We start from the raw sequence: 10,275 nt of genomic DNA on the forward strand, positions 1-10,275 counted from the left end.
AGAAACTCGCAAATATAGAAGATGCGGTCACTAAGTTCGACGGCGAAGTTATCGTAGCCGGAGACTTCAACGTTAAATCGGCTGAGTGGGGCGCTGCTTTCTCCGACACCAGAGGAAACGAGGTCGCTGACGTCGTGGCTAGACTCGACCTCATAGTACTGAACACCGGGAGCACCACGACCTTTAGAAGACCAGGGTACCAAGAATCCATCCTCGACATCTCATTGGCGACTCCAAGGACTGCCAACATGATCGAAGACTGGACAGTATCCGAAGAATACAGTGGCAGTGATCACCAGTTTGTGACATTCAACGTTGGATTGGCATTTGCTCCGGTTTCACAACGCGACGTTTCTAAGCGGAAGTGGAATGCCAAAAGGCTTGATCCAGAGGCATTGCAAGCTTCACTCGCACGAAGCTGGTCTATCCTCCAGAACAACCCGACACCGGATACCTGCAGTGAGACGGAAAAGGCAGTGCTAAACACGATGAAGGAAATTACTGCCGCATGTGACGCCTCTATGCCGCGGCTGAAAAACCAGAGCTTCCACAGGCCGGCGTACTGGTGGTCAGCAGACATAGCAGAACTTCGCAAAATATGCCATCAGCTACGTCGCCGAGCAACGAGAGCTACGAAACGCTCCCCAAGCCAGGACTTGTATTCAAAAGAGTACAAGCAGGCCAAAAAGACGCTAAACCGAGCCATTAAAGCAAGTAAAGCGAAACTGTGGAAAGAGATCTGCAACGATCTCGACAATGACCTCTGGGGTAAAGCCTACCAAATTGTCGCCAAACGACTTGGAAAGGCTTCACCAGAGGCGCCGAAGTCTCCGAAGTAACACCCTTCACAACTAAGGAATTACAAGACGCGGCCAAGTCACTCAAAACAGGAAAGGCACCTGGACCTGATGGCATTCCGGCATCGGTGATCAAAACTGTAGCCCTGGAATACCCAGACATACTCCTGAACACCTACAACGCATGCTTGGCAACTGGCACCTTTTCCGCGGTCTGGAAACGGCAGAGATTGATTCTCTTAGACAAAGGTAAGGGAACCCCCATAACACCTTCGTCGTTTAGACCACTCTGTATGCTGGACATTGCTGGAAAACTGCTCGAGAAGCTCATACAAGGCAGACTTCGCAACGACATAGACCGTGCTGGAGGTTTTGCCGCAAACCAACACGGCTTCCGGAAAGGACGTTCAACAGTCGGCGCGATCCAGAAAGTCGTAGCGACAGCGAGAGAAGCATGGACTGGTAGCCTCAAAGCCCGCAAGGTGTGTCTTGTCCTCACGCTAGACATTAGAAATGCCTTTAACAGCGCAAATTGGAGAGATATTTTGGACGCCCTGGAGCACAGATTTGACGTGGAGCCGGAGAATCTGGCACTAGTCGACAACTACCTTGACGAGAGAAAGCTGATAGCAGAAACCACGGAAGGTCCACAAGAATACGCCATAACGGCTGGCGTGCCGCAAGGCTCAATAATGGGGTCCGATCTATGGAACTCGGACTACGACGAGCTTCTGGAAATCCCGTTGCCAAAGCAAGTGGAGCTAACGGGTTTTGCAGACGACGTCGCGGCCACGATAATAGTAGACAGCGTAGAGGAGGCCGAACTACTCGTTCGGGAAACCATTGATGCTGTCGAGACTTGGCTCGATAAACACCACCTGAAACTCGCAAAACACAAAACCGAGATGGTCGTTCTGACTCGCCAAAAATGGTTCCCAAAACCATTTGCTGTGGACATGGGAGGAATAACGCTAACGTCAACAAGGGCCCTGCGCTATCTGGGGGTAATGATAGACGAGAAACTATCTTTCCGCGAACACCTCGATAGTGCATGCCAGAAAGCCAGCAAGGCGGTGTCTAGCCTAGCAAGAATTATGACGAATACTATGGGACCAAGAACCAAAAAGAGGAGAGTCCTTCTGGAAGCAGTCAATAAATATTTAATATTTTGAACTGACTAACTAATGAATGAACTAACGATTGAAACTAGAAGAATGAACTGACCACTGAAACTAGTAGAATGAACTGACCACTGAAACTAGTAGAATGAACTAACTAATGAAAGAGTTCATTACATACTATGAGCAGAAATGGAAAAAAGATCTTCTTCCCTCAAAATATAATATTTTTGAGAAAATACGGGCCATAAATGACGTTCCAGAAATACATTTGCGAGTATTAAAAAACAGCTCAAAATCCGAAAATCCAAGTTTTTGGAAATTTATTGGTATAGTAAATTTATTTACTATTAAATTAAACTTTTTAAACATAATAAACGTTTTTGTAAAATTGTTTTTTCCAGAGTCGATTGGTAAAAATTTGGCAAAGCATGTCAAGGATTGTAGGAAGTTTCGGGGTTCGCCAGATAATTTTAAAATTAATTTTTCTCCTCGTGTTAATTGTTCGATCCACAACAACCGAGAGAGAAGTGTTTCGTCGGGAATAAAGAAATTATTTCAACTGCTATCGGAACACCGAATTGAAGCATCGGAGTTTTTAGAACGAGTGATGGTAGTGATGCACGACTACTACAATGATTTCTTTTTTGATAAATATTTATTAGAGAAGGAATTGACAGATATGAGTGATCGTATAGACGCCTTCTGTAAGTAAAATTTTTTTGGAAAAAGTCAATTATTATTATTATTATTATTATTTGCATAACTGTCCAAAAATTTTTAGTTGCCGAATTACCAGACGCTTCATTTGTTTTTGAAAATAATGTGGAAAATGATGACGACGAGGTCCAGAGAAGCGAAGCTGTTGTAAATGAAATGCAACGAGTCATTGATGGACTTCAACCAGCTGATGTTAATGCCGAAGTCATTGATGGTAAAAATTAGTTAACGCAAAATTATTTATTATTATTATTATTATTATTAAGATATATTTATATTATTATGGTTTAATATTTTAGGTAATGACATATATAATGCTCGATGCAGGAGATGTAATGTTGCACTTGTCACAACAATAAATTTGCCATGCAAACACATTGAGTCTTGCAATAATTGTATTACGAAAGAAAATAACGTTTGCTTCATATGCAACACTTTAATAGCTAGAACAGAGCGTGTTTTCTTACCAAACGACACTGAAGGTAATAGAAATTTTTTTATACCTTGTAAATATTTTATCCCTCAAATATAGATAAAAAATACACTAGCTGAAAGTAATGAACAAATTATTCTTAATGTAATTTTCCTGTCACACAGGTGATGGGTACAATCTCAACTGTGAGATTTGTTACGAGAAGCCCACAAATATCATGTGGACGACTTGTAACCACGGATTGAGCTGTCGAAGGTGTGCCGTAGCAGTGATTAGAGGGTAAACGGACAACCTTTCCACTACAACAAGAATACAATGCCCGCATTGTAACCTTCGGGCTGAAGGGTTCATGGAATTTGAGTTGAGTGTTTAGGATAGGATTATCTAACAGTTCCAACAGCCTTCATAATTTTCACGATTAATTAAGTTTAATACATTAAAAATACTCAAAACATTATATACTTAATATTATCATTAATATTATTATTGTTTTGATCATTAATATTATTTAAATTTTATTTTTATGATTCGTATTAGTATAATTATAATAAGTTTTATGATATTATAATGACAATTATTATTGTTGATAACATTTTTTCTTTTTTAATCATAACTACAATTTTAATAATAACAATTCAAATTTTTAACAATATGATCTTAAACAAATAAGAAATTAAACAATGATTTACTTATATAATTTATTTATATGTTTTTAAGATTATAGAATAAAATGGTTTAAAACTATTATTAATATTTAATACTTTCACATCAGTTATTGATTTTATAATGACGTTAAATTATAATGTAATTAACGGACTCGAATTATAGTAAAATAATAAAATAAAAATATCCATGATATGCGAATTTCCTGTTGGGCATTAATCACTCCATAAACAGTTTTTATATTCTTCGCATATATTAAAAAATATAAGTTAAAAAATGACAATATTAAAAAAAAATTCTTATATATTTATGTATCCATTCGATGGAACAATCTTTACACTACTAACAATTGATCTGGTAATCTTTTCAAAATGATGGGCTAAGGTTAAAGCCCCAATTATTGACAGGGGTCTAAATATTGACACCCTAAATTATTTTTAAATATATTTAATCATCTGTAATAAGAATAACTGTCATATAAATTTTTATTAAATTCTAATTAATTAAAAAATTTAAAAAAATAACTGTCAGTTCAAAATATTAAATATTAATTATTAAAAAAAAAATAAAGTTACCACCAGTTCATCAAACCAGCTTACGGACGTTTATTTTCTTAACAACTTTGATTAGAAAAGCATTTTTAATAATGGGTGTCAATAACTAGTTGATAATTTTTGAGTTGAATCTCATATTGACAGCCATTCGACAGCGCATCACGCCTTTTTTTGACTTTAATCTAAAAAATAAACTGTAAGAGTTTGAACTCTTCTGATTAAATAAATTATTTTTAAATAAATTTTTATATTTTTAAAAGTAATTAATAATTTATGGAAATTATTATTAATAAACTTTAATAAAATTGATTACTTAATAATAAGTTTGGATAAATAAGAATAAGCAGATGATTCTAGGAATTCTTAGTATAGGTGTCAATAATTGGGGTGAAAGTATGTCAATAATTAGATCAATCAGTTTTTTAACCTGCCAATAATTGGTGTATCCGGATAATCTATTTAATTATTTAAAGTTAATTAGTATATATCAGTGATTATAATTTAAAAAAAAAAGAAATTGATTAATAAAACATTACTTGAGACATTACCACAAACAAAATTCAACGATTATTGATATTTGATTGCCTAAAAAAAATGATATCATAACTTTGTTTCTAATAGTGTCAATAATTGGGACTTTTATCTTATATATTTTCAAGTAAATTAATTCGAATATGTTTTCATTATAATTAAATTAACATACAATTAGTGGTGGATCATTTTGATTGAAGTTATACAATTTAAAAATTTTATTCATTATCGTTTGAAATTTACATTATCGCCTGCATAAACTTGTGGATCGATAATAAAGTTTTTTCCTTATCATTGGAGCAAATTTTCGGATAGTGTCCAATCGGCGGGAGTTGTAATTTCGGATTATTACGAAGAGGATATAAAAATTTTCGGATAGTGTTCAATCGGGAGTTGTAATTTCGGATTATTACGAAGAGGATATAAAAATTTTCGGTTGCTGACGATGTGGATTTTGTCTTTTCGGATAAATACTATTCTAGCAAATTCTCCCTGATAGCCACAGTTTCAGACCAACCAAGTTGGTGTCAGGTAGTTGCCACCAACTTAGCGACAACTTGCGGTCAACTTCCGAATTTGTAACTGTTGGCGCCAAGTTGGCTACAAGTTTCTGAGAAAAAAGAGACCAATCTACTGCCGCAATATGTCGCCAAATTTCTTGAGAAACTTATCGTCAACTTGGTGTGAAAAAGTTTCAGAGCAACTTTTGCCGACAACTTGGTGACAACTTGGTGAACAAGTTGACACCAACCGAGTTACTTTCCAAGAGTTGCCGCCAAGTTGGTGACAAGTTGCGGCAGTAGATTGACAGAAAGTTGCGGCCAACTTGGCTATCAGGCAGGGAGACAACTGTACTCCGAATTACTGAACTCGATGCCAACTGTATTCAAACGAGGATCTATTTTTTATTCAACTTGTCGCTAGCATGAAAACAACTGAACTCCAAAAAACTCAACTCTATACCAACTTTGCTCAAATGTAAATGCGTAACCAAACACCTTACTTTTAACCTCATTCAGTTTATACTGTGCTCCAAGATAACTGTATTCCATACCAAGCTTACTCAACGCTGAGCAGATAAAAGAGCAAGTGTTGGTAAAAAAGAAGTTGACCAGGTGGTAAGTACCATATGGCGCTAGACGACCATGTCAAAATCATCTTGAATAAATCTAGATAAATTTTAAATATTATTTACTTTTCGCTTTTACAACAGCCGTATTATTATCGTACATTACGATTTATTTTCAATTAATTTTATTTATATTTCAGGTAAAGTATTTTTAATTGTCCCACTTATGCTTAAATATCCTCAGGCAAGCTATAGAATAATTACATTTTACTTATTCGCACAGATGAGTTGTACATTAAAGCACTTACTTATGAGCCAAACCACGAGGGAGCTTTGACAAATCACCAGCGAACCGTCCAGGAGTTGGACAGGAGAACTCAGCAAGATTGTTGAGAAATGAGATGCCGTATCAGAGATTCCCGCGAATATAGCTGCGCTGATAAGAGCCAAGATGGAGGCGTATTTTCAGCATATTTATCATACCGTGGGTATAGAGGGTAATACGATGAATCTTTTGCAAACAAGAAAGTTCGTGGAGACTAGAATCGCGGAGGTCAGTAAAAATATTGATGAGTACAATGACATTTTGAGGCTCAATGCTGCGAAGAAGAATATTAACGCTACGCTGATCAATAGAGTCAGCTCCATTACGACATAAGATTTATTGGGAATCCATAGGAGGGTCTTAGGCAAGTGGATCTATTAAGGGTGAACATTTTAGGCGGACTCATGTTCATGTTGGCGGACATATTCCTCCAAGACCTGGAGATATCGACTCCTAATAAACACCATTTTAATGCAGGCTGGCTACCCATCTGCAATCATCCACAAGCAGTATCGTCACACAGTATCTTTTCCTCTGGACTACTACAGAGTTCTCGAAACAAATTCCGGCGGTCAGCCAACAATCTCTAATGAGGCATCGGACGATAATCCTGGACGATGAAGGTGGTGGTGATTTTCTTGACGACTAGACGATTGAAGCTTTAATAAATTAGAGTTTTATTGAACGAAATGCTGCGAATGTAAATTTTTTATGTACATAAAAATCTTATTTATAATAATATTTAAAAAATAGAGTTTATTTATAATGAATAAATTATTTATAAAATTGTGAGAGGTTTCATTTATTTACTTGATGCTGGTCGAATTATTAATGCATTTATTTTATTAATATCTGCATGCATTGATTGTTACAAATAAAATTTTATAATAATATTGATATTCAAACATTTCTTAAATTTATCATCTTTAATCAGTAACATTCATAAAACAAAAAATACTTATGGTACGTGATTTTCAAATCGTTTAAATATAAAATGTAAATAACTCTTGCCTGTTGTTATTTAGCTCTACTTACCCTGTTGAAAAACTCCAATAAGATCCCATCAAAAGCGACAAAAGCCACTTAGAAACCAATAAAATTTATTGGTTTCTATGTGGCTTTTGTCGCTTTTGATGAGATCCTATTGGAGTTTTTAAACAGGGTATTTAAGTTGCACAATCATTTTTTAAATCAATCAAAACAAGTTTCCAGGAACTTAATTCGCAAAAATTAAAATAAAAATAATAATTAAAATAAAAAAATTCAGCAGAATACAAAAAAAACATTTAGTCGGTACCAAGTCCCTGGAGAGTTAAGAAAATCAATGTGACTCAAATCTAGATAATGATATGTTGATAAATACTCTCATAAAAGCGATGACATGTTTTAAATTTTATACACATATCTCTAAATATTAATTGGAAATATAATATAATATAAGATAATTATAATATCCAAAACTCTTAGTGTTTTACTTTTTTTTTTTTTTAGAATAAGGTAAGTGTTAAAAAAATTTTCACCTTCAAAAAGGCGTTTTTTTTTTTTTTTTTTTTTTCTTCTAATAAATACCTACATTATCCAGGTATTTTATTTTTAACTTGTGTTGGCACTGTCTATGGATCATAAATTCGAATGGCGCCAGAACATCGGCGACATAATGGGCACTTGTTCCCCACTTTTTGGCGGCAGTCGACACACACACATCTATGGCCGCAATGGACAAAAGCAAGAACTGGTGGATTTTTGCGACAGCAGACGCAAATAAACTTATGATTGACAGGATCTGAAAGTTTATTTTATAATGTTAATCACAAAATTTTAATTTGATATTTTATAAAAAAATTTTTACCTTCGTCGTTATCTGAGTCGCTAATGATTATAGCTGCAGTTAAGGGTTGAACTGGAGAAACATTTGAGGTTCCAGCAACAGCTGGAGAAGCACTGGAAACACCATTTGCCGGGGAAACGCTTGAAGTTCCAGGACCAGCTGAAGAAACGTTGGAAACACCATTAGCCGGGGCGACGCTTGACGTTCCAGAACCAGCTGAGGAAACGTTGGAAACACCATTTGCCGGGGAAACGCTTGAAGTTCCAGGACCAGCTGAAGAAACGTTGGAAACACCATTTGCCGGGGAAACGCTTGAAGTTCCAGGACCAACTGAAGAAACGTTGGAAACACCATTTTCCGGGGAAATGCTTGAAGTTCCAGGAGTTGGAGACGGACTGGAAGTTTCATGAGCAGCTGGAGAAACGCTAGAAATACCATTTGCCGGAGAAATACTTGAGGTTTCAGGAGTTGAAGACGGACTGGAAGTTCCATGAGCAGCTAGAGAAACGCTGAAAACACCGTGACCGTGAGTTGGAGAGACACTTGAAGTCTGGACAGTTCTTGGAGAAGTATTGGAGGTCTCAACAGCTGGAAAACGTCTAAGCGAAGGTGAGGAAGTTCGCCGTCTTGTTAACGATGATGATAGTTCACTTGGTAGTTGTAATAAGTCTGAAAAATATCAATTCTTTGTTAGTTTTGTATATAAATTGTGTGAAAACCCACTGTATGATATTAAATTCATAGAAAATTACCCTCATCATCACTTTCTGATGTTAACATCATCGTGTCGTCCAACGCAGTGTCACGAGTTCCCACTGGTAAGTCTCTGAAGTCCATCGGTGACGGTGATAGTCTCAATTGACTTGAGGAAATCCATGACAATTGATCGCCATGCGTTGGACGTTCAGTAGTGTCTACGGTGACTTGAGGATTCAAGTTAAACAACGTTGTTGCACGGTTACTCCTTCCTCCGACCGGATCTTGCAGGTCATCAAAGTAGGGTGTCGCTATTTTTGAATCTAAATAACATAAAACACATGAATAATTAATTAATTATAATCGATCATTAATTAAAATAACATGGCTTCGATAAAAGAAGATAATCTTACTTGTTTCATTTGCAACAGCCAGTGAGATCAAATTACTTTGGTGTCTGTCGATGACACAGGAGAGGAAGGTCTCTAATGTGATGCGAGAATTATTTAACATGTGTTGAAGAGACGCAATTCTGGTGTTCGTGTTCTCGTCTGTTAAGGTAACTGTTGATCGATTGCGAAGAATTTCCGCTACACCGGTTCTAAGAACATTTCTAATACGTTCTGCAAGACAACATTAACAAATTAAAAATATACAATATTAATAATAATAATAATAGTAATAATAAGTTTCAGAAAATGTTATTCATTTTACTTACTTAATAATTCAAATATTGAAGGTCGCTCCGTGTCGCTGTGACTCAGACCTCCAGCAAAATCTTCAGAAACATTAGTGAACCGTACTGATCGTGCTTGACGATGGAAATCGTTGAATCGCTCAACATGTCGCAAATATACAGCTACATCCATGTGTTCATTTTCAATTAAAGAACTCTCCTCTTTAATTAATAATAATGCCTGGGGACGCAAGTGTTCTGGGACTAATGGATACGCCCATGACAACTTCAACACCGTATCATTGTAGCGCATTGGCAATTTTTTTTCTGCCCAAAGGCGGGTGTGGTTCTAAAATAATAAAATAAACAGGGTACTTTCAAGTAAATATAGCATTGTCTATTTCATTAATTCAATTTATATCTCTTACTCTTATGATGTGTAACCAAGTACACCGAATGAAACAATTAGGAAAGAAGCGCCTAATTGCACGGACGAGAGGGCGTTCCAACGACGTTACAACTGTCTGGATACTGCTTAATAAAGGGACACGTTCAAGCACAAAGTTGAAAATAGACATATATAATTCCTCCGAACGATCACTACACATGCTCAGTAAAACAGGGATTGTCTATAAAGATAAAAGTAATAATTAAATTTTAAACATAGTAATTACTTTATAGAAATGGAATTGAAAATTCTAAAGCTCACGACCAATAATATTTATTTTATATTATGAGTCGTGTTATTTTATTTTGTCTTGTTGAAGATAAACAAATAAAACTTACTGTTTGCCCGCGTCGGATCAGCATGGTTAATAAATGGCTTAAACCATTTGGTTTTAGTGAAACCAACTTGAATAAAGAG

The 10,275-nt window shown here is 36.0% G+C and overlaps 2 protein-coding genes across 2 annotated transcripts; one reads left to right on the plus strand and one right to left on the minus strand.

The window, feature by feature from the left end:
- The first annotated feature begins 1,899 nt into the window (after nucleotides 1-1,899).
- Nucleotides 1,900-3,519, plus strand: LOC123270775. Its single transcript, XM_044736921.1, has 5 exons — nucleotides 1,900-2,244; nucleotides 2,320-2,622; nucleotides 2,700-2,849; nucleotides 2,935-3,117; nucleotides 3,233-3,519. The coding sequence occupies exons 1-5, from the start codon at nucleotides 2,076-2,078 to the stop codon at nucleotides 3,349-3,351; spliced, it is 924 nt and encodes a 307-aa protein (XP_044592856.1). The 5' UTR covers nucleotides 1,900-2,075; the 3' UTR covers nucleotides 3,352-3,519.
- A 4,233-nt stretch (nucleotides 3,520-7,752) lies between these two features.
- On the minus strand, nucleotides 7,753-10,033 carry LOC123270515 (mucin-5AC-like). The gene is made up of 6 exons (XM_044736604.1): nucleotides 9,839-10,033; nucleotides 9,453-9,759; nucleotides 9,148-9,357; nucleotides 8,791-9,057; nucleotides 8,060-8,707; nucleotides 7,753-7,993 (listed from the first exon to the last, which is right to left on the minus strand). Exons 1-6 carry the CDS (start codon nucleotides 10,016-10,018, stop codon nucleotides 7,824-7,826), a joined length of 1,782 nt encoding a protein of 593 aa, XP_044592539.1. The 5' UTR covers nucleotides 10,019-10,033; the 3' UTR covers nucleotides 7,753-7,823.
- Nucleotides 10,034-10,275: the final 242 nt, after the last annotated feature.

Source organism: Cotesia glomerata, linkage group LG8 (genome assembly GCF_020080835.1).
Source record: "Cotesia glomerata isolate CgM1 linkage group LG8, MPM_Cglom_v2.3, whole genome shotgun sequence".
Taxonomy (NCBI): Eukaryota; Metazoa; Arthropoda; class Insecta; order Hymenoptera; family Braconidae; genus Cotesia; species Cotesia glomerata.

Excerpts from the sequence above, each read along its gene's own strand:
- LOC123270775 (XM_044736921.1), top strand. The coding sequence starts at position 2,076 with ATGAAAGAGTTCATTACATACTATGAGCAGAAATGGAAAAAAGATCTT. Across the intron at positions 2,245-2,319 it reads AAGTTTTTGGAAATTTATTG|AGTCGATTGGTAAAAATTTG; the intron begins GTATAGTAAATT and ends TGTTTTTTCCAG. Across the intron at positions 3,118-3,232 it reads CTTACCAAACGACACTGAAG|GTGATGGGTACAATCTCAAC; the intron begins GTAATAGAAATT and ends CCTGTCACACAG.
- LOC123270515 (XM_044736604.1), bottom strand. The coding sequence starts at position 10,018 with ATGTGTAGTGATCGTTCGGAGGAATTATATATGTCTATTTTCAACTTT. Across the intron at positions 9,358-9,452 it reads TTCAATATTTGAATTATTAA|AACGTATTAGAAATGTTCTT; the intron begins GTAAGTAAAATG and ends GTTGTCTTGCAG. Across the intron at positions 8,708-8,790 it reads ATCAGAAAGTGATGATGAGG|ACTTATTACAACTACCAAGT; the intron begins GTAATTTTCTAT and ends GATATTTTTCAG.